This window comes from Calidris pugnax, unplaced genomic scaffold (genome assembly GCF_001431845.1).
Source record: "Calidris pugnax isolate Ruff unplaced genomic scaffold, ASM143184v1 scaffold24, whole genome shotgun sequence".
In the NCBI taxonomy this organism is placed as follows: domain Eukaryota; kingdom Metazoa; phylum Chordata; class Aves; order Charadriiformes; family Scolopacidae; genus Calidris; species Calidris pugnax.
Genome location: NW_015090922.1, coordinates 40280293 through 40307912, shown reverse-complemented (window position 1 = coordinate 40307912; position 27620 = coordinate 40280293). Strand labels below are relative to the sequence as shown.

At 39.2% G+C, this 27620-nt stretch overlaps 1 protein-coding gene across 1 annotated transcript; it reads left to right on the top strand.

Annotated features, from left to right (window-relative positions):
• The first annotated feature begins 2 nt into the window (after positions 1-2).
• Positions 3-25714, top strand: SERAC1 (serine active site containing 1). The gene is made up of 17 exons (XM_014950510.1): positions 3-42; positions 1092-1181; positions 3327-3418; positions 4852-4888; positions 5200-5336; positions 5657-5746; positions 6712-6843; positions 8513-8541; positions 9050-9163; positions 10538-10700; positions 14753-14903; positions 15695-15836; positions 16241-16341; positions 18515-18612; positions 19164-19346; positions 19829-19972; positions 23334-25714. The coding sequence occupies exons 3-17, from the start codon at positions 3328-3330 to the stop codon at positions 23468-23470; spliced, it is 1749 nt and encodes a 582-aa protein (XP_014805996.1). The 5' UTR covers positions 3-42; positions 1092-1181; position 3327; the 3' UTR covers positions 23471-25714.
• Positions 25715-27620: the final 1906 nt, after the last annotated feature.

Below are 27620 nucleotides of genomic sequence, written 5' to 3'. Positions count from 1 at the left end.
CAGGGAACGCGTCGGGCGCCGGTGCCGGCGGAGAGGCGGAAGGTAGCGGTGGGGTTTGCCTGAGGGGAGGGTGAGGGGTCGGTAATGGCGGCCGGCGGGGGAGGGGCGGGCCCGGTGGAGGTCGGGCTGTGGGGCGGGACTCGGGGGCTCTCAGCCCCGCCGTCACCGCCTGCCGGAGCGGGGCGCTTGTTTACCTCAGGGTTCTTTGCGGGGTGTTTTCCCGGTTTAATGTATATTATCGTTTTTAACAAGCTCGGCCCTCACGGCTCCGGGAGGCCGAAGGCGGGCGGGGAGCGCCGCCACCCCCCGGCCCACCCGGCCTCGGTCCCTTCCCGCCGAGCGGCGCTGCCCCTCCCGGGTGTGGGGAGGCCCAGAGCTGGTTAAAAACCTCCAGAAATAACAGCGGTGCCTTGGGGGCTCCACCTGCCCCCTGCGAAGGCTTAAAAGATAACAAATGAGGTGTTTTTTCCCTTTGGAAAGAGACACGGAGTTATCCCCGCTTTGCTCCTTTGCCGTTTAGTTGTTGCATTGCCTAAAATAGTAATTTATTTTTTTTTTTAAAGAGCCCAGTCACACGGGTGCGAGGCAGCAGTGTTCCTGCCCCATGCCGGGGTGGCAACAGAAACGCTGGGGCTGCACAGCCTTGGCATAGGATCATAGAGTCAAATAGGTTGGAAAGGACCTTTAAGATCATTGAGTCCAACCATCAACCTAAGACTTGACAAAGGCATCACTAAACCATATCCCTAAACTCCACATCTGCCCATCTTTTAAATACCTCCAGGGGTGGAGATTCCACCACTTCCCTGGGCAGCCTGCTCCAGTGCTTGGTAACCCTTTTGGTGAAGAAATTGTTCCTAATAACCTCCCCTGGCACAACTTGAGGCCATTTCCTCTTGTCCTGTCACTTGTTACTTTGGCACAGGCTCATTGCAGGCTGCAGGGCTTCCTGAAACAGCTGTGAAATGGGGTGAAGAATGGGGCCTTTTGGGTTATATTTATATATCCTTAGGCATATTTGCTCTCGGACCTGAACAGAGGTTCCTGGCATCAAATAAATGGTCCTCACTTTGGCCCTCCTGTGTTTGCAGGTGCGTGTTTTGAATTCAGGGAACTGTGGTACCTGCTGTCACTGAACTACATGTGCATTGCAGTTACAGTCTGCAGTTAGGTACAAGAAGGTGAGTACTGGGATTCTGTGAATGAAGATAGTAAGCATTGGACAGAGAGTTTGGAGGCAGGGGAGGTGTCTCCAGGGGACTGATTATTAATGTCTTAGAAGTGTTTCACAGTGTTGTGTACTCTGTTGAAGGGAATGGATAAACACCATACTGAAATGGCAGAAGCCAAAAAGTTGTCTGCCGTGATTGTGGCAGTGCTGGGGGTAATGCTGACGTTTTTTCAAAATCTCCCAAACACAAGCAAGAGAGAAGGGAAAAATCAAAACTTTGGGGGAAACAGCAAAAGAGGGAAGGAAGGAAATTATGGAAGGAAACAAAAAAGTCCCCTTGTTTAGAGAAATTAGCCACTGACATTAAAAGTGATATAAGCTCTATTTTTGGTCTGTGGAGATTACCTTAAATTCAAGGAGAAAATCAGGGGCTCCCATATTTCAAGATCAGATTTATTGATCAAGATTTACACACGTGACATTTTACCATTTTAAGTTAATCGATGTTCTGCTAATAGAGACTTAATTTGACATTTAATAAGGATGCCTGTATTTCCAACATAATAATTATTTGATAAATATGTGAGAGGGCAAGGTGTGGTTTTAAATCCGCTTAAACAGATTAACTCAGTATTTCAGTCAGTGTAAATGTATCAATGCAGACGCTAAAATTTCACTTAGCATGAAATATGAATGTCATCTTAACTTCTGCAGTCTATGAAAAAAACTTGGGTTTGGTGTATTTTGTGTTTGTTATAAATGTTTAATATTCTTTCTGGATTAGGCCATAATTCTTATACTAAAATTACTACACATTGTGTGTACACTAAGACTTGAGATTAAGTCTTCAGCAAGAGTAACATGCAGAACTTGATTGTTGCGGGTTTCCAACGCCAATTTGTTTATTTTCCTAATTTAGTGAGTTTTTCTTATATAAATCAAATGTAAAGGCAGTAGGTTTTGCTGATACATAAAATGGTAAATATATGTGAGTACTAGAAACAATAGTTGGTGCTTTTGCCTGGCCTAAATTGCCTTGGTTTTCAGTGCTTGGCTAATATAACTATACTTTCTTTCAACCTGATTGTGCAGAGGTTAAGATACAACCTTGATCAGTGGTCTACAGGGCATGGCTCCTTTACTGTCACTCCTGAATAATCTCACTTGTTCAAAGAGGCAAGGTGATAGATACCTGGAATGCATTAGGAAGTTGCAGCATGCTTTTCTTAACTCATCTTCCTACCTGTAAAATGGGGAAAATTCAGTGCCTTGCATCCTATATAGGTCAGAAGAATGAATTATATTAATAAATCAAATATTTCATGTTTGTGAAGAACTCTGATACTACTTTCATGGAGAGCTTTACTTTCAAGAAGATTCAATGCTTGCATTGGGTTGCTTGTACACTCAGAACTTGGTGGTTCTGAAATACCTTATGTATGTTTGCGATTGTTTAGAAAAAAAGTATTTCTAGTTTGATTTCGGCATTCAGTGAATACAGTGCATTTAGTCTGTCTGTATTCTGTGTCTTCGTAATGTTGATTTGCTACGGTTAGAAAAGGTTCTCCCCTTCTTCATGGCTATGGCTAGGTTTTCATTCCTTTGCATACGTAAGAATTAAGTATTAGTCAGATTTACTCTTTAAAGGCAAAAATATGTAGTAGTTCTTGGAGCTTTGTTAGCCAAAATAAAAGATGTACTTGCTAACACCAGCAATTATGAACTTTAAAAGCAGTTGGTTGCTGAGCTGTATTAAAGCCCGTGTCCTATTGAGTAATGTCTTGATGGAGATATGACTGTATCTGGTATTTAAGGGAGAGTCACTAAGTAGGAAAGGAGAATTAATTACAAGCCGAGAAGTTAATTGGAGATATATAATCACTAAAATCAACAGTAAAACATAATTGTATGAAAAACTGTTTTAAACTTTTCTTGTCATTGAAATGCAGCCTATTAAATTGAGGACCTTGCAGACTTCTTTAATTAGAGCACTTTATTTGGAGTGAAGTGACACAAATATGGTTTCGTGTGACCTTTGCTGTAAAAAAAACAGGAAAAAAAAAACTGCTACAGGTTTTCTGCTCTAATTTTCAAATCAATCATTGCTTTTTCTTTTTTTTTTTCTTTTTCTCCTTTTCTTTTTTTCACTACACAGAATGTCAGTGGCCGCTTACTGTATATTTTGCTATAGACAAATAGGAACTTCTGGTCCAGCCACAAAAACGCACCTTCCCTGGTATGATATCAGTAAGTACAGTTCTATGTGTATTGATCTGAGGTATTAATAAAAAGGAAGAATCTGTGTTGGTACAACGCCAATCATAATTTAATTATACAAAAGATCTAAATCCCTGAATATTTTGCGATCAAAAGCTTCTATTTGCCTAAAGTGGATGTCTGCTTTTGACCTTGCTTTGCATAGTGATATATAAAATGACACCAGCAGATTATCTGGGATTAGAACATGAGATGAAGGCTCCCTCCCCGAGTGCAATCTTTTTAAACTCTGTTTTGTATCTGATTTTTTTTGTAACCTCTAGAGCCATGAAAAAATTACATCCATAAACTGTGAATAAAGTTTGTTTCTATTGTTTCTGATTTTCTTATTTTCTTGTCTACTGGTATTAGTTAGCAGTCTTTCCTGCTTAGTCTCTGCCTTGGTGTCTTCTGTATAGAATGACAATTCTTACTATTCTGGTTTAGTTTTGAGCATTAAAAGAGAGGTTATTTCCATTTCTGCTCTACAGGAAGCATTGCATATATTTTTTTGCCTTTTCAATCTTCTCTGCCAGTTATTTCTTCAACATGTAGCTGCCTCTTGTCTGCATGCAAAATTCTTATGGTCTCGCAAAGACAGGACCTGGTGGCAGTGGTTGTGGGGCAAATCTCCCAATTCATGCTGAGGAAAAGAGATTATTCATGATAGGTGAGATGTGTTCCATTGGGTTTCACTGCTACTGATAATAATGTAGAGTTTCTCTGTATTTGAGATTCTTACATCCAGATAATCAGCTCAACTTTGCCCAGGCAAAAATGCTCAAATCTCACAGGAATCGTTAGATTTATGAGGGAAATTCTTGCAAGTGGCATGTGTTTTTTCAGCTGTTTGCTTTATAAATTAGATTAATATTATGGAATTCATAATTAATTTTTTTTAAAAATATGTTTTCTTACGGGGACTCTGCAGGACTTTTCAAAGAACATACATATTGCTGTGTATATTCATATACATTGAAGAAATATCCACACCATGGAAGAAAAAGTTAACTTCTTAAAATAATCTAGAGTTCCAAATAAATGCTAGTGTCACAGGCAGAGAAAGTTTACTGTTGATTCCTGCAGCTGAGCTATGAATCTGTCTGATAGGTAGCTATATTGAAAGTAAATAGCACTGGCAGAAAACATGTTTTATTATCTTGCTTAGGAGAGCAGAAAATTCTAATCAAGTAATGTTTTCTCTGTGTGTAAATTTAGGTAATGATTTCCTGAAAGCCAGAGAGCAATAGCAACATTTTAAAAAGCTTACTGTTAATGGCTGACATTCTTACTGTCTGGTAATGAAATACTAACTGTTTGTATTGAGAATTCTTACTGTCTGGTAATGAAATACTAACTATGTTTATATTGAGGTGATGCACACAACTTTGTTTGACATGAATTTTTTATATTTTTTTTTCAAGGAAAAATTGCAAAGGTAACTGGATCACTTATACTAGGGTAAGTTGTAACTGACAAGCATATATGTAACTTATGTATACAGTTAAAATTTTAATTCATGTATCTTTCAAAAAATGTGACGAAATTAGGGGATCTTTAGACATGGTAGAATATAGTTTTGAAGCATATATTCTGATACTTATTCCTTATTTTGAGTATTTTAGAGTCTTTACTTTGCTAAATTGAAATAATTTACAGGCTATTATATATTTATTAAAATCTGGATGATTTGTACCAAAATGATTGTTAACATATTTTTGCCATCATATTTTTTTAATTTATATTCACATATAGTTTTCTTTTCTTTAAAGAGGTTTTGTGTTCATTACATATGAAGTCCTGTCCTTAAAGAAGTTATTACAAATCGATACTCAAGCTATAAATCACGAAAAACTTAAATCCTATGTGTATGTACGTACAACTTCTCTAAACCCAAATGAATATCAAGGTAAGATGCATCTTTCTTTGGATTCTGAAAATAGAATTTTAAGAGAATAGAATGTTTCTGGAAGTCACCCTTATGTAGAGAAAGTTATATTTCCTGAGATCTGTTACAAAAATAATATTCTTCACAATGTCACCAAATTTGTTTTAAGCTGGTTGCTGCCTTTTTAAGATAGTTCCATACATACAGTTCTCTATATATGAGATAATTCTATATATGTGGGTCTGTATGTATATACATGTATATTATTATTTTCATGTATACAAAAATAATGTGAGAGGACTGTCTTTCAAACTTCCAGTAATCCACAAATACTCTTGTAGGGATCACATACCAAGCCAGAAAAGAAATCCATAAAGCAGTGAGGAAAATTCTAGAAACAGAAGCTAAATTTCTCCGGAGACCTTTTAATGGTATGTATTGAAAGCATGGCTTTATCTGTCATTATTATTATTTTTGAATAGTAAAACTTTTAGAAACTAAAGTATTTTTTTCTTACAAACGTACTATGTTATTTTGTGTTTGAAATGGTGGTAATATGACTTATAAATTTTCTATATTACTATAGAATATTAGGATATTTTCTATGTATTGAAACCATTCCTTTTCTTAAAGTAAATGAAAGTGATGGTTAAGAAGAGATTTTGAGATTTTTTTTCCTGTTTCAGGAGAGGTTTGAAGCCTAAGATATCAGATTAATTTTTGATACCGGTGTACAAAAGGTGTTTGGGGGATGAAATACTCTCAAAAATTCATCTTAGAAAAATATGTTATAATTGCCATTATTAACTGAAGCAGCGATCCTTTTGTAACATCATGTCACTGCTTTTTAGACTAATTTAAAATAAGAATTTCAATTCATATAAGAAACTGTGCTCCTCAGGCATACTATCTGTTCTCATTTAACTATCTGTTAAATGATTATAACAATATGTACCTCCACGGTCATGCTATGAAATTAATTGTTCAAGGTCGAAGCCTCAAGAGTTGCTAATCATTTCCAGCTCTTGCTGGAAGCTGGCAATTCTGGTTAGTAATTGCCAGCCAGGGTGTTGTGTGTACAGCTCTTGCTGGAAGCTGGCAATTCTGGTTGGTAATTGCCAGCCAGGGCGTTGTGTGTGCAACATGTGTATGAAATATCAACTTGGTGCCACTAAAATGAATCAAACCCATCCTATTGATTTAAAGATCAGCATTTTACCGATGTCATTCTGTTACTGTTTCTTGTACTAATTTAGTATTAAAACAGTACTAAATTACTGTTCATGGCTAATACGCAGATATTAAGACAAATGGAGTTTTTTGCTCAACAAATAGAAATGTGGCTGCTAAAATGCTCATTAATAACAAATGGGTTTTATTTCTTTCCTGGTAAAAGAACAATTTGGTACATTTGATGGAGAAGATCATGAATGTGCCTTATGGCTTCTCTTAAAGAGAAGTCAGTCAGAAGACAAAGAGGTCCGACTTCAGGCTGTACAAGACCTGGCAAACAACCACCACTGGCACGGTAACGTATGCTGATGTAGCCTAATTCATCCCAGAAATGTGACAAAGTCTCAGTTACCTGTTCCAAGTCTGCTGCCAACATGAAAAAAAGCTAGTAGCTGCAAGAAGTGTAAATAAGCTCTGAAATTTGGTCTAAAATGTAGGGGGGTTATTTACATTTCAAGTGTTCTTTCCTAATCCCCAGATGTGGAGTGTGTCTGCGGTGCAGGCCTCTCTCTGGTTCCCCACCAGAGGACTGAAACCACTGCTGTGGTGTGGGAGACCAGTTCATGCTCATTAGTTCCTTGTTTTTTCTGTTGGGACTGCTAATATGGTCACAAGTTCTGGCAGTGATTTTTATAAGGCTCTGCAGGATTGAGTTTAAGGCCATGGCTAATAAAAATTGGTTAGGAGCTGATAGGTAGTAGTAGCAAGGGAGTGATGACAAACTAAAAGTGGAAGATTTGTGTGTGGAAGCATTATTTCATAGAGTCATAGAATGGTTTGGGTTGGAAGGGACCTTAAAGATCCTATAGTTCCAAACCCCCTGCCATGGGCAGGGACACCTCCCACTAGACCAAGTTGCTCAAAGCCCCATCCAGCCTGGTCTTGAACACCCCCAGGGTGTTCCAGTGCCTCATCACCCACACAGTAAAGAATTTCTTCCTGAGATCTAATCTAAATCTCCTCTCCTTCAGTTTAAAACCATTACCCCTTGTCCTATGGCTCCACTCCCTGTTAAAGAGTCCCTCCCCATCATTCCTGTAAGTCCTCTTCAGGTTACTTATTTGTAAACCATTTTCCATCCAAGTTATTATTTGGTAGTAATAAGTCTTCCCTGTTGTTCGAGCAGTAAATATCCTTGAAACCCCATATAAAGGGTGTGTATGTGTCTATATGTGTGTCCTCCTCCATCATTAGTCCACATAAACTAGGTGACACTCTGATTTTTCACTCTCATTCTGGTAACCAGCCAGTTGAGGACCTTTACTCTTCCAGTGCAATTCCATGCCATGGGGTTTATCTTGTTTCACATTGCCTCTTTAAAATGATAATTAATTTCCCCAAGCACTTTACATCAAAAAGCTGTGTTTGAAAACATTTGAAAGCTGGGATGTACCAAAGCTGAAGCTTTGTTTACTAATTTAACATAACTGTCTCATGTTTGTAGGAGAATACTGTTATCTCGGGATTTCAGTGCACAAGATGGCCAGTACTTGGGAATCGAGTTGCTTTTTGTTATCTCCTTTTCTCTGTAGTGCTCACTGCTGTAGTATTTGATGTTTCAAAATTCCTGTAATGGGTCACTGTTGCCAAAACCAGAATTGGACTATTCTAGTGGTCTGTTTGGACTTGGAAACTAGGAATTCTTAACTCTGTCTGCCCAACAACATCCCAAGTGGCTTTAGGAACGTCATTTAAAGTGCCACTATTGCTTAAAAATAATAATTGTAATGCCAGTGTCATCCGCTATCTCTTGTGCATTTTATTTTTTTTATTAAAAAGTTGTGACTTTTAAAATTGGTGATGATTATTTTTTGTAAGATGCAATAATAAAAATGACTGTCATATTTTAATAATGATGCCTGTCAGGCTTTCTTTAGATATTTCAGAGCTCAGTAACCCTTTATTTCCTATGACACAGTTATGTGTAATATTTTTACATTATCACTCCTTTATTTTTTTCGCAGCCAGAGCTCTTGCTACAAAGGGAGCTTTGGTAAGACACCACACTTGGAAGCGTTTTGAAAATCACACAGTTCTAGAAAACTGTTTTTTATTGAGGTTCCTACTGCATGATTGAGAGAGACCGGTCTTCAGAGACTGTGCTACATGCTGAAAACCTTTTTTCCTCCTCGTTTTTGCAACTATGGAAGTCTAGAAGCAACCTGATTCTTGCTTTTTTTATGCTTAAGCAAACTATCTTAAAAGAAAACGTTCATTAACAAAGTGAAAATTCTACATTTTGTCACTTTATTGTATGTTTTGAAGTTAATAGACTATGGAGACTACTGACTGAAAATCTAGTTAATATTTTCAGTTAAAAATATTAGATAGTTTTATAGTGTACTGTTGTGTGATTTGTACATTTTGAAAAGTGCCTGCATGCTGTGTGCTCTTTTGAGCAATTTCTATAGATCATTATGCACTTAATGTTTTAGTTTAGAAATGCTTATTTTATGTAGCTGTTTGGAATGTGGTATAATTTTTACTGATTCTCATTTCAGGGAGGCTTATGGTGTTTTGGAGGAAATGGACTTCCATATTGCGAGACATTGAGTAAAATCCCTTCAGAGACAGTGGAACTCTTTTGCTTGCAAGCTTTAGTACAGCATTCGAAGGTAATTTGTCCTTTATAACTGAAAAGCTACATTTATGAACATAATGCTCTCTCATATATTGGGAAGGAGTTGCCATTTCCATGTCTCCTACCCCTCACCCCTTTTATAAGGATATTCAGAAAACTGAGACTGATGGGAGTTGGAAGGCAACATAACAAACTCATTTTTTCTCATGGGAAGTGTATGTAAGTTCTGTTACTGTTTCAAATGAACCCTTATAATTCCCCTGTGGTATCTTTCAAGAAGTCAAAGGGCAGCTCTGACACAGAAAAGCAGGAGAAAATGCTTGAAGTCCAAAGGCTTTAACGAGTCTTTGTGTAGCGCTACCTCCCACTGATGCTCAAAGTCATTGGAGATAGATATGATGAAGGAACGCTTCATGTTTCCACTCTGCAGCTTCTCAGTAAGCAAGATAGTGATGATATGAAATTCTTGATGCAAAGTATGGGTGGATTTGTGTGAGCTGGTGTACATCAGTTCAGAAAGCTTACGACTGATCTCTTCTTACGGCTCTTAATCTAAGGCTAGTGTCAGGTTTCCAGAAAGCAAAGTAGCCTCTTGAATTCACTCCCATTAGAAGCCAGTATGGAATACAAATCTTGGCTGTTCACAAAGGTCCCTCGCATCTTCCATATACTTAGAAATTCTGACTTAGTCTAGAATTTGTTTTATTCCAGATTTTCAGGTGGAACAAGTTGTGACTATACTTGTTCCAAATGTGTGTCTGTTGAAAGCCACAGACTTCAGGACATCAGCAGTTCCATAAGTACCACACATTTTAAAGCACTGTAGACAACATGTTCAAATTATAAGCATTTGGCCAATATCAGTAGTTGACACTACAACTAATTAGCACATAGGCATCTGCTTGGACTAGAATTCATTGTTGCCCTTAGGATCAATAACAATAGCAGTACTATTTGGAATGTAGGAATACCTTTACATTTCAGAGAGAAGGGATTATAATGATTGCATTTTCGGTGGTGAACAGGAAGATAAGTAGCTCTGGCTGAGGTAGCACTTTAAGAAAAGCAGACAATTGTTCTGTTCAGACTCTTGAACTTTAGTTGAAATTTGATGATGCCAAGTGGAGAGAAATCTGATCTCCCTCAGATGCGGAGGAGACTAGAGTGGTGGTACTCAGCATCTCTCAGGTTGTCAATCCATTAAAAATCATGCATTTAGCGTGTTAAAATAGTTGCTTCCTCTTCAACTATGGTGTAATAAATTCTAGATTAATAAGAATTTCTGTGTAATAAGGGCTCTGCATCATATTGGCTTCTTAAAGTTCCCTAATTTGTGAATTAACAGCATCTCAAGGAACCTTTTGCAGAGTGTCTACTTACTGTCATTGTATTTACTGTATAATGCTAGGTTTCTTCTCACTGTGATAAAATTGAAGCAAAAGGAGGCCTTCAGCTGCTACAGAGGATATACCAGCAACGTAAAGATTCTGCAAAAATACAAAGGAACATAATTCGCATTATTGGAAACATGGCTTTGGATGAACGGCTTCATTCATCCATAGTACGTGCAGGTAAAAGGAAAGCCAGTGCAAGCAGTCTGAATGTCACATTTCTATTCTAAAATTTTCAGAGGACTTGGTGCTTTTGTAAGATGAAAAGGACTGTGGGAGTGTTGTGGGGCTTCCCACCCTCCCTTGTTTCATGTTAGCCTTAGTAATTTCTGCTAAGCTTTGTTCTGGTGCCCCTTTTTTAATACCCCTAAATATTGTAATGGAAGTTCTGTACCAAATAATAATTTCTAATCTTTTATTAGGAAAGAAATAAAAAGAAAAATAGAACGTATCAATATGCTGTTGTATACGTCCAAGCTGGTGTCTGCCTCTTAAATGCAGGGTGCATTTTTAATCTTGTGTTTTAGTCTCATGAGGGAACAGACCAGGTTGCAGTCCTTACCTTTTGGAACAAAGTGAAACATTCCTTCCCACCCTCCCTTGTTTCACGTTAGCCTTAGTAATTTCTGCTAAGCTTTGCTCTGGTGCCTCTTTTTTAATACACCTAAATATCGTAATGAAAGTTCTGTACCAAATAAGTAATTTCTAATGTCTTATTAGGAAAGAAATAAAAAGAAAAATAGAACATATCAATATGCTGTTGTATACGTCCGAGCTGGTGTCTGCCTCTTAAATGCAGTGTGCATTTTTAATCTCCCTGTTGCAAAAGAAGTAGCAAAGGCACAGGGAAAGACCATGAGGGTGGTTAAAATTTAGAATGATTGTGGTATAAAGAACAAATGACTGGACTAAGACAGAAGAAGCTACTGAAAGAGAATATGATGAGAGATTCTAGTGGGAGGTGTCCCTGGCCATGGCAGGGAGGTTGGAAGTACTTGATCTTTAAGGTTCCTTCCAGTCCAAACCATTCTATGATTCATAAAATTATCACTGGCGTAGAGAAGGCAAAGAGGGAATAATAATCTGCTGTTTCTTGTAATGCAAGACCAAAGGTTCTTGTACATCAATTTTCAAGAGGCAGAACAAATAAATATTTTTTTTTTTCCGTACAGTGCATGACAAAAGTAAAACTTGCCACAAAACATTGTGGTTGTTGAAGACTTACAATGCTTCAAAAAGTGATTAGACAAATTAATGGAAAGAAAAAAATCCGTAAAGCTCTATATGCAGAAGCGAAATTGCTTGCTGAAAGCTGAGAGGGTATAGTGGAGAATCAGGACTATATACTTGCCCTTTTATTGCTCTATTCTTTTATTGTTCTGCAACTTCCATTACTGCTTTCTTTTGGAGAAAGACAGCTGGGCTGCAGAGAGCTTAGGTCTGAGCTCTAGCACCATTCTTACTTTCTTATGATGACTGCTAAAACCATAGGTATAGAGGAAGAGATTGTAGCAGAGGAGTCAGCAGCTCCATGGGGCAGAGCTCTCAGAACAAAAAGGAATTGTAGCTAGTGAACAGGACTGCAGAGATGAGCAGTTGGATGCTGCTGGACAAGAGCTGATAATACTTCTCTTTTGTTGCTGGGTGATGCAAAAGAAGAAAGAAACTGTAAGGCTCTTTTCCTTTGCAAAAAACTGCTGGCACAGGAAGAGGGAGAAAAGCAGTGATGTACAGTGGCGTAGCTGTGATGGGGATCTGGGGACAGAAGAATTCTGAATGCCATTTTTGATTGTTCATCTTGGCTCATTTTAAGAGAAATGGAAAACCAGAGACCTTGCTGGTTGTAGTGAGGCTGGCTTGGCAGTCTTTCATTGTACTTGGAGACCTGAAATAGATTTTTAGGTAGTGGTGTTCTTAAGGAGAGCTTGCACAGTGGTCAATATTCTGTTTAGAAATGTAATTTAAATATGTAATCTTTAAAAAAATTACAGTTCTCAAAGGTACTTGCATTTAAGCAAAACTCACATGTTAAGTCATTCTTCTCCTCCATCCACAGTGAACAATCTATCTTACTGGCTATACTGGTAGCCACGTATTGTATGTGATTTTGAAACAGTGCTCATGAAGTAAATTGTTTCTGCGTTTTGCAATCAGCCTCCATTTGAAAATTGCTCTTCAAAGTTATAAACTTAACTTTAATGTAATTGTGATTTATACACCACTTTTGCTAGCAGCAAGATTTGTCAGGATTTTAAAGAAATATATGTGTTTCTGTGTGTATAAAAGATAGTCCTTTGCATTTCTCAGTAGTCTATGAACATCCCCATCATGTCTAAGAAACTGGATTTTACATCTTAAGTAAAATATTATAAAGTGTCTGTTTTTTCTCTTGAGTTAGCTGTCACTTAAAATTTTATTGAGGAATGGATTCAAAGGTTTCCTTCATTAATTTTTGTATGTTTCTTAGCTATAAGTAGTACACTATTTTTAGAATAGCAAGGGCATTTTAATTCCTTAAACAGTTTTTCACACACTGGATTTTGGAATTGGGAATGGTTGTACTCTCACAGCAAGCATCGATTTTTCCACTTGCTGTTATCCCTGTGGGTTGTTTTCCATGTCTTATGCTTTAAGCTTCGTTTTCTCTCAGATGTTTCTTTTCTCTGTCTTCCTTGCATCTTACCTGCAAAAAAAGGCTCGAGATCTGTTCTCTCTCTGACAACTGCTCTGACCTGCTGATACACTTTCTTTTTCTCCTGAGAAGGGGTTCATAAGCTGAAATGTAGTGCTCTGACCTGCTGATACACTTTCTTTTTCTTCTGAGAAGGGGTTCTCCTTCAGATCATAAGCTGAAGCCTAGGAATACATTGCCTCCTCACTGCTCTGGATTTTTGCATTTTAGAAGTTCTACTTATTTCCCATTGGTTTTTCTGCAGTAAAGAGGGTGAATCAAAATAATTTGTTTTGGGGTTACCATTCTTAAGTGTTAACATCTATTTTCACAAATATACTTTGAAGTAACATGTTTCTGAATTCTTTCCTTTGGATGATGTTTCTAAGTAGTTAACCTGCCGTTTATTTTTTCAATGTCTTAAGTGTTAACATCTATTTTCACAAATATACTTCGAAGAATTATGTTTCTGAATTCTGTTGTTTGGATGATGTTTCTAATTAGTTGACCTGCCGCTTTATTTTTTCAATGCTACTTGCATTTAAGCAAAACTCACATGTTAAGTCATTCTTCTCCTCCATCCACAGTGAACAATCTATCTTACTGGCTATACTGGTAGCCACGTATTGTATGTGATTTTGAAACAGTGCTCATGAAGTAAATTGTTTCTGCGTTTTGCAATCAGCCTCCATTTGAAAATTGCTCTTCAAAGTTATAAACTTAACTTTAATGTAATTGTGATTTATACACCACTTTTGCTAGCAGCAAGATTTGTCAGGATTTTAAAGAAATATATGTGTTTCTGTGTGTATAAAAGATAGTCCTTTGCATTTCTCAGTAGTCTATGAACATCCCCATCATGTCTAAGAAACTGGATTTTACATCTTAAGTAAAATATTATAAAGTGTCTGTTTTTTCTCTTGAGTTAGCTGTCACTTAAAATTTTATTGAGGAATGGATTCAAAGGTTTCCTTCATTAATTTTTGTATGTTTCTTAGCTATAAGTAGTACACTATTTTTAGAATAGCAAGGGCATTTTAATTCCTTAAACAGTTTTTCACACACTGGATTTTGGAATTGGGAATGGTTGTACTCTCACAGCAAGCATCGATTTTTCCACTTGCTGTTATCCCTGTGGGTTGTTGTCCATGTCTTATGCTTTAAGCTTCATTTTCTCTCAGATGTTTCTTTTCTCTGTCTTCCTTGCATCTTACCTGCAAAAAAAGGCTCGAGATCTGTTCTCTCTCTGACAACTGCTCTGACCTGCTGATACACTTTCTTTTTCTTCTGAGAAGGGGTTCTCCTTCAGATCATAAGCTGAAGCCTAGGAATACATTGCCTCCTCACTGCTCTGGATTTTTGCATTTTGGAAGTTCTACTTATTTCCCATTGGTTTTTCTGCAGTAAAGAGAGTGAATCAAAATAATTTGTTTTGGGGTTACTGTTCTTAAGTGTTAACATCTATTTTCACAAATATACTTCGAAGAATTATGTTTCTGAATTCTGTTGTTTGGATGATGTTTCTAATTAGTTGACCTGCCGCTTTATTTTTTCAATGCAGGTTGGGTTTCTGTACTTGCTGAAGTCATGAAATCCCCACATGTCATTCAGTCTTCTCATGCAGCCAGAGCTTTGGCTAATCTAGACAGGGACACGGTGAAAGAAAAGTATCCAGATGGTGTTTATGTCTTACATCCGCAGTATCGTAGCAGGTAAAGCAGAAGGAGATATCGTACGTGCTGTACTTTGAGTTACTTGTTATGCTGCTCAGGTCCAAAACTTGGGAAGAGTTGACATGAGAGTGCTGCTGTACTCATGTCACCTGCTCCTCCTGTTCCTTGGTGGGTTGAGAGGCCTGAATTTAGATTCTCAAACAGGAGAACAACAGAAGTGCTGGGAGCGGTTTATAGCCATGAAAGGAGTATTATTGCACTGCACGGAGAAATCCAAACACAAGCAACCCTTTAACCTTTGCACTGGCTGTCTTGGGATATAGTGCCTTCTAATTATTGTGTTGGCAGCAGCACATGTTGGCCTAAGACACAGTAAATTTACAGCTTCAGCTTCTTTTAATAGTGATTGTGTATCTGGGACTGAAGCAGTCTCCAACATGATATGCCACTTAGTAGCAGCTATTCCCTGGGTGACTGGTGTTAGTCAGGTTACAGTGAAGATCTAATTTGATGATAAAGCTGGAACTATCAAGCTGCATTAACAGTAGCTGGAGAGAATGGTGGGTTTTATTATAGAAAAATATAATTTGTGAGGTGAGTACTTTCCATACCTCCTTTTATATCTCCTTCTTTTGGGTGGATCCCTGCTTTTTGGCTTGATCTGAGTATCCTCTTTGAAAAGTCATTAAGTGCTGTCTGTAAGATAAGAAATCACATAGAATGTTAAAAATACCTTCTTGGCATTCCTTAGGGTAAAAGTTCTGTGTAAATTTAATTTGCTAACAGAATATGTACCATGCATCACTTAAACATTCCTTTTTCTGTATCAGTCAGCCCATCAGAGCAGACATCCTTTTTGTTCATGGTCTTTTGGGAGCAGCATTTAAAACCTGGCGACAGCAAGACGTTGACCGGCGTTCGGATAAAAAGGCTTCAGAAGGGGAAGAGGACTACAGCCAGTGCTGGCCAAAGGTAAAAAGACAATAACATTTCCACGTGTGGCTGCTTTTTTTCTCATGAATGAGAGCTGTCCAGAGGATACCTTTCTACAACCTCCAAAGTATCTCTGTAAAACTTAAACTGATCAGTCCTGATGGTAAGCTCAGCGATTCGTATTTCACCCAGGAGAGGGAGTTAGTCATCCATCTCCATCCTCTGCCTCCTTTGTGGCTGGAGAACAGGCTAGAGTTCACCAGTATGTAATAAAAGAAAAATAGTTTCGGTGTAAGTAGTATTTGGGGATTAACTGAAGAGCAAAAATCTTCCTTGATATTGTCCCTGCAGTAACATCTTTGCTCCATCGCTGATAAATTACTTGCAAGAGTTTAAGTACTGCAGTTATAAGTTCCTTCTGGTTTTGCTTTTGTTTAATGTAGTCGTGGCTGGCTTCAGACTGTCCTGCCCTGAGGATCATATCTGTGGAATACGACACCCATTTGAGTGACTGGAAAGCAAAATGTCCCGTTGAGGCTCACAGGTAACAAATGTAGTGCCTGCACTTTGCAGGAGGGGCAGGAGGGAGACCTGTAAAGCTGATCTTTGGGATCACCTAGTGTGAAACAGTGAATTTAACTTTTCCTGTTGCGTTTAAAGATCCGGTTTGGAAAAACATTAGGTACAATCATGGTACGCTTGAGCTTTTTAGCCTCATGGATGACTACGTGTGGCAACTTCCTAAATTCTTACAGTCTGTTCTGCTTCCTGTTTAGGGGAGACAATAAACGATGCTATTAGTTGGTGTAAATATAGCATCAGTTTTATATCATAAAGGAAATATTTCGTAAATTTAAAATGACCCAGCACAGCAAAAAATCACTGTACTGTGACTTTATACTCATGATAAAATTAAGCATATAATTTTCATAGAATCATTTAGGTTGCAAAAGACCATTAAGATGATCAAGTCCAACTGTTAACCTAAGACTGCCAAGTCCACCACTAAACCATGTCCCTCAGCACCACATCCGTCTGTCAAAATTTTAAATACCTCCAGGGATGGTGACTCCACCACTTCCCTGGGCAGCCTGTTCTAATGCTCCACAACCCTTTCATTGAAGAAATTTTTCCTAATATCTAGTCTAAACCTCCCCTGATGCAACTTGAGGCCATTTCTTCTTGTCCTATCACCTGTACTTGGGGGAAGAGACAAACCCCCCTCCCTCTACACCCTCCTCTCAAGTAGTTGTGAAGAGTGATAAGGTCTCCCATCAGCCTCCTTTTTTCCAGGCTGAACAACCCCAGCTCCCTCAGCCTCTCCTCATAAGACATTTTCTCCAGACACCCCACCATCTTCATTTCCCTTCTCTGGACATGTCTTTCCTGTAGTGAGGGGCCCAAAACTGAACCCCTTGTCCAGGTCATTGCCAGTCTTAGGTTAACAGTTGGACTCGATGATCTTAAAGATCTTTTCCAACCTAAATGATTCTATGCTTCTAAGAGAACCTTTTTCCGGTGTCCGTCTAGAGTAAGTATAATGGAAGAAAATTTGAAAAAGAAATGTTGATTTATTTATTTATTTTAAAGTAATGTCTTTTTCATTACAAAATGGAAAATTACATGACCTGCTATTTATGCTCACTCAAGCATAGTATTTGATTATTTAATAATTTGGTATGGTTAATCAAAAACAAAAGATATTGAAGCTATTTTTAACTAGCAGGAGCAAAGATGTAGCAGTAGAATCACAACCTTATGATTGCTCTAAATGTATAGGCTCAGTCACTGTTTCAAAAGTGAATTTTTATGTCTCGCAGCTATCCTAAAGCCTGTTGTTCAGCTGAAAAGACACATTTGAGTATCCTTTTCATAGGTGTTATAAAAGCAATTTCTAGTGAGAATGCTGAGAACCGATAGAGATGAAGTGAATTACTTTGCACAGTGGTTGCCCCAATATCCTGATGTTTTCATTATCCAAGAGTCTTCTGTGTTTGATTCTTGTTACACTGCACGGAGTAACCATGTTGAACTTTCAAGCTTGGATTGGGAATTGGCATTGGTTTTGTTTTGGTTCCACCACAGATTCATTTTCTACCTCTAATGTATAGCTTAGCTTTGCCAGAGCTCAGTCTCTTCATTTATAAAGTAGAGATTGTTGTGCTTTTATGCTATTCTAGTACAAAGCACTTGGAGATTATTGTCTGGAAAGTATAACAGACATTCAAAAAATCACAGATAACGTATTGATTGATCATGCACTTAGTTATTAAATTCCTGTACGTTGCTCCACATCTCGAGTGCTGTTTAGCAAATGTCAGACTTTAGGTATATTCTTGTTTCAGGGGATAAAGTTCATTTTGCATTGATGATGCTTTCATGAAACAAAAACATAATTTTCTTACAATGTGTAAATAAAACTAACTAAAACTCCATAAAGAGATTTGTCGAACTAAAGCTAAAGGAAGCGAGTGGTGAGTGAAATTAAAATAAAACTTTCTAGCAAGATTGCGAGACTGAATTTAGCACAATTCCTGTTGTGCTTGTGAAGCCAAAAGTTTTTGGCATTTTCCAATGTAGTAACAATAATTGTGTAATTAATGTTTTAGTACCTAATTCACTTTCATAAACATGCAGCGCTGAAAATTCATTCTTTTTTAATGTTGCCTTTTAACCTCTCATGCCTCATCGCCCTGGTGTTTGTTTTTCCTTTGCAGGAAGTCTATTGCTTACAGGAGCAATGAGCTTCTCGACAAGCTGAGAGCTGCTGGGATTGGAGAGAGGCCTCTGGTGTGGGTATCACACAGCATGGGTGGTAAGCACAGTGCCTCTTTGATAGCAAGTATTTATTTGCTGTTATATTGCAGAATAAGCCGTTAACCAAATTCCATCTGAAATGCAATTGTTCAGAATAGTTTATCTTAAAAATTTGCAAAGACCTAAAGATGGAAAATAGATTTCTATTTTCTTAATGTATTGCATTCAATAGCGCATACAATTTGTAAGGATTTTTATTGCTGTTTGTTTTCACTGTGTTGATTTAAAAGCAAAAAAAATCAATGAGTTGAAATTCATGTAAATGGGAATCCAGAGGCAAAATTTTCTCCGTGATTAGGCATATAGTAAATGTCATTAGCAACACTTAAAGTAAACCAAAATTGGATTTGCATCGTTTGTTGACATTTTATTTTAATGCTTCCTCAGGTTTGGTTTGGGGCTTTTTTTCAACTTAATCTTAGATATTTGAAAAACTAAGGACTAATCAACTGAGGCGAGAATACGGTTGGTTGTTTCATGGATAATATAGCATGATCATTATTTTCACAGTGCTTTAAATCCCTGCATTAATTCCATTTCTGTTGCCAGGTCTTCTAGTCAAAAAGATGCTGGTGGAAGCTTCCAAGAATCCAGAAATGGATAAAATTGTAAACAACACCAGAGGAATCATATTTTATAGCGTGCCTCACCATGGTTCCCAGCTGGCTGAATATTCTATAAATGCCAGATATCTTCTCTTTCCCTCTGTGGAGGTCAAAGAACTCAGCAAGGGTAGGCTCACTTTGCTACCATTTAACAACGGGGATCTGTGCTGATCTGTTCATGATGGGTTTTTTTATGGTGCTGTCAGAAAAAGCTGGATGAAAACAACAAAACCCCTTTTTATGTTTTGGGTTGTGTGTTGAATTCCTGCAAGTAATTGCGAGTAACTGTTTCATTTGATTGTAGAGGTCAGGGGGAAAAAGGGAGTCAGAACAAGTTCATAGAAGAGTAGTTTGGGTCATTTAGCAGTGTAGTGACTCAACGTGTGCTGAATTTATAGACTCTTGTCTTCTGAACAAATGCCATGCTATGCAGAAATAAACAATTGTTGCACGTGATTGCTGGAAAAAGGGATTACAAACAAAACACTACTCCTTTTACTGGAGTATTAATTTTTCCAAAACATCTCTTTAGGGATGCCATCTTGCCAGACAAATGCTATAATCTTATCTTCAAGATAACACTGCGAAAGTTCTGTTGCTCTTTCTCAGATTCTCCTGCCCTTAAAGAGCTGAATGATGACTTCCTGTCTTTTGCAAAAGATAAGAAATTTTCAGTGCTGAGTTTCGCAGAAACCTTACCAACACACATAGGCAGCATGATCAAACTGCACGTCGTGCCTCTGGAATCAGCAGGTATGTCAAACAGCCATTTAATTTATTTAATTTTGTATATATTCATGTACGCATCGATAATGAGGGAGTTTTAGAAATACTATAGCGGAAAGACCTAGAAAAATACATCTGTTATGTTGTGTGGTTTTTTGTTTAAACTTTTGGCTGAGTTTAAACTAGGGTCTCCCTGCTGAGATCAGAGGCTGCTACATTTTTATCTTAGAACAGCAATTGTTTAGTTTGATTTTTCTAAATGCAAGTAACACTTGCTTATTGAAAAAAAGCAGGGTAGACCCTGGTCTAAGTTACGTTGTTGTAGTCCTTTCCTTTGTAATTCTGAGTAACTGTTGTTTATCTTTGTATAGGTAGGCTGAATAGCTCCCACAAATTCCAGCTATTTCCTCCTTTAAAAAATAAGAAAGAAAATTAGTAAACTGCTAATGGAAAGAAAAGGTCACAAGCTGGTTTTCAGTGTTAAGAATCCTTTATCTTCCATATCTCAGGCACTCAAGTAACAGAGTTTGCCTCCTGAAGAGTTCCCTCCATCTTTTTGCCTTTTGTAGGAGAAAGGAAAACCAGACTCTTCTTTTTCTTGCTTTGTTTATGGGTGTTCAACTTAGAGAATTGGTTTAAGTCTGATGTTTTCAGGTCTCCCCTGAGCCAAACCCTCTTCTGCTCTGCCCAAGTTACATGTAAGGCCTGGAACAGAAACTGTTGCTTTGTTGGGTTTTAGGTCAGGCTTTCCACCAGCTAGATCCACAAGGTTAAATGCAGGGTTAGTTCCTCTGAAAAAGGGGGACGATACATCCCTGTTTTCTTCAGTCAGTATTTATGAGTATTTTTTCAGTATGTCTTCTCAAGAAGCAATTGTTTGCAAAAATGATGCTGCTGCAATTTTATTGGGGAGGCCTGAAAAACTGGGTGTTCTCTTTTTTCTTTGATTTAACAAAATAAAATGAGAAAGAGGGCTGGATAACAGAGCGCACAAATAAGCAGCGTGCGCTTATCATTTTGTAGCATATTTCTGCTCTTCTAGAGATGATGCACAATGGAGCACGTGAGCTCTCACAAGCCCTTAGGGGGTACAGGATGGTTCAGTGACATGTCACTTGTGCAGTATACTCACTGATTCTTATCATTTTGTAGCATATTTCTGCTCTTCTAGAGGTGACGCACTATGGAGCACATGAGATCTCACAAGAGGGTACAGGATGGGTCCGTGACGTGTCACTCGTGCAGTGCACTCGCTGATTCTTACGTGCACACTTGGGCACCCAAAAACAAACCTTCCTTTTCTTCAAGCAGAAACTTGAGTGAGGAGACAAGAAACTGGAATGTGGCAGCCACAGCACCCTAACTGGAAAGTTTGCTAGTGGTGATAGATCTCAGGAAAGAATAAATACCGTGGTGTGCCCCAAAATCAGTAGCTAAAAATCATAGAATCATAGAATGGTTAGAATCGGAAGGGACCTTAGGGATCATCCAGTTCCACCCCCCCTGCCATGGGTAGTGACCCCTCCCACCAGACCAGGTTGCTCCAAGCCCCATCCAGCCTGGCCTTGAACCCCTCCAGGGATGGGGCAGCCACAGCTTCTCTGGGCAACCTGTTCCAATGTCTCACCACCCTCACAGGAAAGAATTTCTTTCTGGTATCTAATCTAAATCTCCCCTCTTCCAATTTAAAACCGTTACCCCTTGTCCTGTCACTGCACTTCCTGACAAAGAGTCCCTCTCCAGCTCTCCTGTAGGCTCCCTTCAGGTACTGGAAGGTCTACTTGGAGCCTTCTCTTCTCCAAGCTGAACAACCCCAACTCTCTCAGTCTGTCTTCACAGGGGAGGAATGGAAATGGAATACTTCCATTCTGCAAATGAGCAATGTAAATTTTTCATGTCTCCAGAAATGTCTGTGTTGATCTGTGGCGTATTTCAAGTTCATTCTAGTCCCGGTTTTAATCTCCACATCAAAGTATTTTATAAGGAATGTGGGCAGTTAGTGGTGATCAGAATCTGGATACCCCGGATTAAACCCTGTCTCTGCTAACATCAGTGCTTAAACTTCAGTCAGAACTTAGCTGCCAGTCAGGTGCTGGGAAATGAAGGTTTGATTCTTCACAGTAGTCTCCATGGAGAAATGCACATTTGTGCATTCCCAATCAAAGTAGTAGAACTCTGATCTAATGGTTTAGCAGTGTGGGGTTTGTAGCAATGTATAGCTCTGACTGTAACAGTGTGTGTGTTAGGGCCACAAGGATGATTAGGGGCCTAGAACATGTCTCTTGCGAGGAAAGGCTGAGGGACTTGGGTCTTTATAATCTGGAGAATAGAAAACTGATGGGGGCGTCTGATCAACACCTATAAAGGGTGGGTGTCAAGAGGATGGGATTTTTTTTAGTGGTGCCCAGAAAGGATGATTAGGGGCCTAGAACATGTCTCTTGCGAGGAAAGGCTGAGGGACTTGGGTCTTTTCAATCTGGAGAACAGAAAACTGATGGGGGGGGTCTGATCAACACCTATAAAGGGTGGGTGTCAAGAGGTGGGATCTTTTTTTAGTGGTGCCCAGAGACAGAAGAGGAGGAAATGGGCACAAACTTGAACATAAGAAGTTCCATCTAAATATGAGGAGGAACTTCTTTACTTTGAGGGTGGCAGAGCCCTGGAACAGGCTGCCCAGAGAGGTGGTGGAGTTTCCTTCTCTGGAGACATTCAAAACCCACCTGGACACGTTCCTGTGCAACCTGCCCTAGGTGGACCTGCTTTGGCAGGGGGGTTGGACTAGATGATCTCCAGAGGTGCCTTCCAACCCCATATCATTCCATGATTCTGTGATTCTGTGTTGGTGCTTTAGCACATTAAAAAATAATGAGGACAAACCAGATAAACTGAAGACAGGAGAAATTGGTTTTGAGAGAGAAGTTGCTAATGCAAGATGTGCTTTTTGATCTGGGTGATCTTTTGAACTTTGGTAATTTTTTCTTTTTCTTTTTTTTTCCCCCCCTCTCTTAGAGCTAGGAATTGGAGACCTTATTCCAGTGGATGTTAATCATCTAAATATTTGCAAGCCAAAGAAGAAGGATGCTTTCCTGTACCAACGTACATTGAAGTTCATTCGGGATGTTTTAGCCCAAGAACTCCCCATATCATTCCATGATTCTGTGATTCTGTGTTGGTGCTTTAGCAAACCCCGTATCATTCTGTGATTCTGTGATTGTGTGTTGGTGCTTTAGCGCATTAAAAAATAATGAGGACAAACCAGATAAACTGAAGACAGGAGAAATTGGTTTTGAGAGAGAAGTTGCTAATGCAAGATGTGCTTTTTGATCTGGGTGATCTTTTGAACTTTGGTAATTTTTTCTTTTTCTTTTTTTTTCCCCCCCTCTCTTAGAGCTAGGAATTGGAGACCTTATTCCAGTGGATGTTAATCATCTAAATATTTGCAAGCCAAAGAAGAAGGATGCTTTCCTGTACCAACGTACATTGAAGTTCATTCGGGATGTTTTAGCCCAAGAACTTGGAGACTGAGTTTTTGCCATCCTTGGCTGCTGATTTCCTCTGTTTGGTGGAACACAGTGAGTGCTTCTCCTAACATTTGTTAGGGGATCTGCAGAACTACAAAGATGCTATGTCAATAGTATCTGCTGCTAAAATAATGTTCAGTACATCTCCAACTTAAGCACCTCTCCAACTTATTTTGAAAACACATTCAACAAATACAGACTGAAGTCCTATGGACGTGGCAAAAAGAAAATGTGTGTTGACTTTTGTTGTGATCTGTCAACAAAATATGTGTAAATTCTCTAGCAATTTGGCTGGGAGGGGATGGGGCTTGGAAGAGAAGTTTCACTTCCTCTACAGATAGCCCTCTGGAGCAACACAGCCAGGCTATGGGGAGTACCTGGGGTGTCTTCTTTTAGCAAAAAAAAAAAAGCTTGCTTTTGAGGTAGGTGGTCTCATTAAGATAAATACACATCTGGGACTAAAGTCTTACAGAGATGATCAGAAACAATTGAGTGAGATGGTTATTTGTTGTGTCAAAGGGGAGAAGAAGCATATGGCTGCTTCAAAGCTTTGGTTTACTGTCCATGTGAAGAAGTCTGACTGGAGCCTGAAGAAATTTATCCAATTGACTGAAAGTAGCATTTTAGTCCAATGGCCCAATTACAGGAGGTTTTGTAATTTGCCTTTTCATTGAAGAGACCATCCAGATTTGTCAGCAGATGTGGCATCTCTTTTCTCTGTGAGAAAGAGATAGGTTGGTAGGTTGTCTTGCATAGACAACTGTAGTTGTTTTAACCTGTTTAAATATTTAATCTTGTATAAATGAAAAAAAAAAAACAAATGTTCACCTTCTTGTACATTTCTCTCTTAATTTTAGCAACTCATGAGTTTGCTTTGTTATGACAATATCTGGTCAGACTCAGGGCAGTTCTGTGCTTGTTCACGTGGAAGAGATAAACCAGAGGCCTTAGCTCTTTGTTTTCCTCTTGGGACACACCAAGAAGATGGTACATTCAAATCCCTGGCTCACGTTACTCATTTAGAAACTACTTCTTCAGCTGATTTAAAGAAGAGCATTGAAAATGCTCAAGTGGAGTAAGGCAAATGTAGGCCCCATGAAGAAAGCTCAGAGTTTGGAGCTCAGGTAGAGAGAAAAGTGAAGCAGGAAAAAATTCAGGTGATCATAGTGATCATGGGAAATGTGGAAGATGCCAGATGTTTTGGTTTCTTGAGACATAAGTCTATTTATTGGTGTAGATACAGAGAAAACGTTCAGTTTTGTCTTATTTGAGTTTATGTTAAGGATAACTTAACAGTATTGATGAGAAATAAGGATTTTTAGGGGGAAAAAAAAAGGCAGCGCTCAGTCACTTTTTCAAAGTCTTAGATAGTTTTCAACATAGTTATAAGCAGCCTAATCTAATTGTGGTCTCCTTCCTTCTGTTTTTTACACCTCCAACCCTTTCTTAAAACAAGCCTAGGTCATGGTTAGGCTACACTGCCCTTCTGAGTGTGTGGTAAATAAGGCCTGTGTTGATGACAGGCTTAAGAGGTCTCTTAACATCGCTTGTGTGAGATGGATCTAATATTACCAGGCTTAAAATTGTGGCTCTGAAGGCTACCAAAGAGGTGGGATGCTCCTTGCAGCCCTGCATGGGCTTGGTGGTGGCCACTGCAGCCCTGCCGGGTCCTGAGGCCACCTCAGCCGTGCCCACATGAGAACACTCCAGCTGAAAATGCACTTCTGGAAGGTGAGCCCTGACCTGCTGGAGTTGGGTAGTAAAACTCACAGGAGCTGTAGGGAGAAGGACCAGCACCACGCTGGCAAAAAAGAGCATTTTTCCCCCCTAAGTAAGAACCCTGCATGGCCATATTTAACATAGAAAATACAACAAAACTCTCGTAACTTCGAAAGAGGTTTATCCTTTTTACACGGTGGTTTAAACTTCCGAGTGTAAATACATAAGAACACTTTGTATTCACAAAGTAGAGGGTACGTGGAATTCCTTGTGAATGGACACCACTTGTAATAACCAAATGTGTGTTTAGTGTGACAAATCTGGTATCAATTTTAATAGACTTCTTGGACTTTTGGGGCTTCAGCTCGATGACCTTACACATTAATGGCAGTAAAAGCATCTATGTTTTGCTACTGTAACTGGAACTCTTGAGGTAACTTTCTCCTTTTTGTAACTGTATGTATATATGTGTCACTTTTAAAACTAATATTTTGAAGGGGATGTTGTTGGTTTGGGGTTTGTTTGTTTGTTTTTTAATATAGTCATGAAATGTGTTTTTAAAAATGTACTAGATCTGCCACGAAATGTATTAAAGGTAAATGAGCTGCCAAAGGAATGCTCTGGATCACGTTCACTTTTATCAAAGACTCACTTCTATGTGATTGTCTCGTGCTGGAAGAAGGTAATGTTTGTCCTTCCCCTTGAGTAAGAGCCGTAGTCCTGGGGGTGCTGCCCCTCATCGACGGGGTGCCAAACTGGACAGGTTTTTGTGCTTTTGGGTTTTGCAACCGTGTACAGAGATCGGTTTGAGGGCCAGAAGGTCTGTTGTGTAGGGTTCATGTCTGGTGCCAATTAGAAACTTGTGCTTTCGTGCTTCTCTGGTGTCACATTAATTCAGAATAGTGCCTGTATGTAAATTCTTAGGTCTGAAACTGTGCCCTTAATCCCATCTCACCAGTGGCCCTGCTGCAGATGTGGGAGTTGTCTGAGATGGTATTTCGTCTGCGTTGTGGCATCCAAGACTAAAATACCAAGACAGGGAGGGTTTGTGAATCCTCTTGCACTTGTCCAGCGCTCTGGTGTCACACTATTGGTATTTTGAGTAGCAACAGTCATCAGGTTTTTAATTGCTGTGATTACAGTCGTGCAGACTGGCTTTCACTGCGATCTGTGCTCCATGGTGCCAGGCAGAGCAGCTGGTTAGAAAGGAGACATTTTCCATCTGGTGAAAATGTCAATTCTGGACAAAAAAGGAAAAAGCAACAATGTTGTTTCGTCAGAGTGGAAATTCTAAATGATATTTTTGGGTTTGGTTCTCTTTCTCTTGGTTTGTTTCGGTGATCATCCTCCTAAAAAAAGCTAAATGGGGCAGTTGCTATACCGAGGAGAACCACTTACCCCACCCCACACACCAAGGCAGCTGAACATCCAGGATGCCTGGAGGAACCTAAAGCTGCTGCACTGCAGGGCCCTGGGCAGGCTCTTGCCCAAGTCTCTTGAGTTAAATAAGTTCTCAGACGCTGACGTAGTTACATGTGGTAAATCATTCATAGCTGGCTTCACAGCCCATGTCAATGATTCTAAGATTTCCCAAGGGAAATGTCTCATGTTGACAACATCTAGAGATGTTCACAACCTGAGAAATGCCATGGGATGGGCTGCTCCCTCCCACCCCTTATGTGGCCCTCGGGACTGATGGCTGCTGCTGAGGACATCGGTTTCTCTTGATGATGTCCCAGTGAGAATGGGCAGCAGAGCTGAGGACAGAGCCGTGCTGGGGATTCCCTACTCATGGCTGTCAGGTGTTGATGGTTCAGGTCACCAGGCCTCTTTTCACATTGTGGTGGGGTCTGGCTTAATCCTGAATGAGAAGAAACGAATCACCACCCCCTGCAATCATCTGAGTTTTCTGGTTTCCCAAGCGCAGAGCGAGTCTGGCCCTGCTGAACTTCTCCTGACAATTCAAACTAGAACCCAGGGCACAAGCACCTGCCTCTGAAAAGCACCTGGCTGGGTGCTGGGCACCAGTGTGGAAAGTAATGTATTGAGACAGGAGAGTCCTCATTCTTTGCCGTAACCTTTTGGGCTGTTCCTCTCCCTTGGTTTGCTGTGACTGAGCTGTCACTGACACCTTAAAGCCACTAGTGCAGGGATTCCTGCTTGCCACATCCACAGACATAAGATATAGTGCTAAAGGCCAGATACTTCTCTGACTCAAGGAGAGTAATAAAGCAGCTTTTATTTGACTTGTATAAATCTACTTTAATTGGCTTTCCTGCTAGCACCTTCATTAACATGTAAATTAGCTGTCCCAGAGCTGTTAATTATCTTTGCGGAAAGTAAGTGTTGGATATGGTTGTATAACGTACTCTTTCTTTTTTACTGCTCTTCATGTTTTATACTAAAATGTGCCCGTAAATATTCACTCTACTTTT

Excerpts from the sequence above, each read along its gene's own strand:
- SERAC1 (XM_014950510.1), top strand. The coding sequence starts at position 3,328 with ATGTCAGTGGCCGCTTACTGTATATTTTGCTATAGACAAATAGGAACT. Across the intron at positions 18,613-19,163 it reads GGTATCACACAGCATGGGTG|GTCTTCTAGTCAAAAAGATG; the intron begins GTAAGCACAGTG and ends TTCTGTTGCCAG. Across the intron at positions 19,347-19,828 it reads GGTCAAAGAACTCAGCAAGG|ATTCTCCTGCCCTTAAAGAG; the intron begins GTAGGCTCACTT and ends GCTCTTTCTCAG.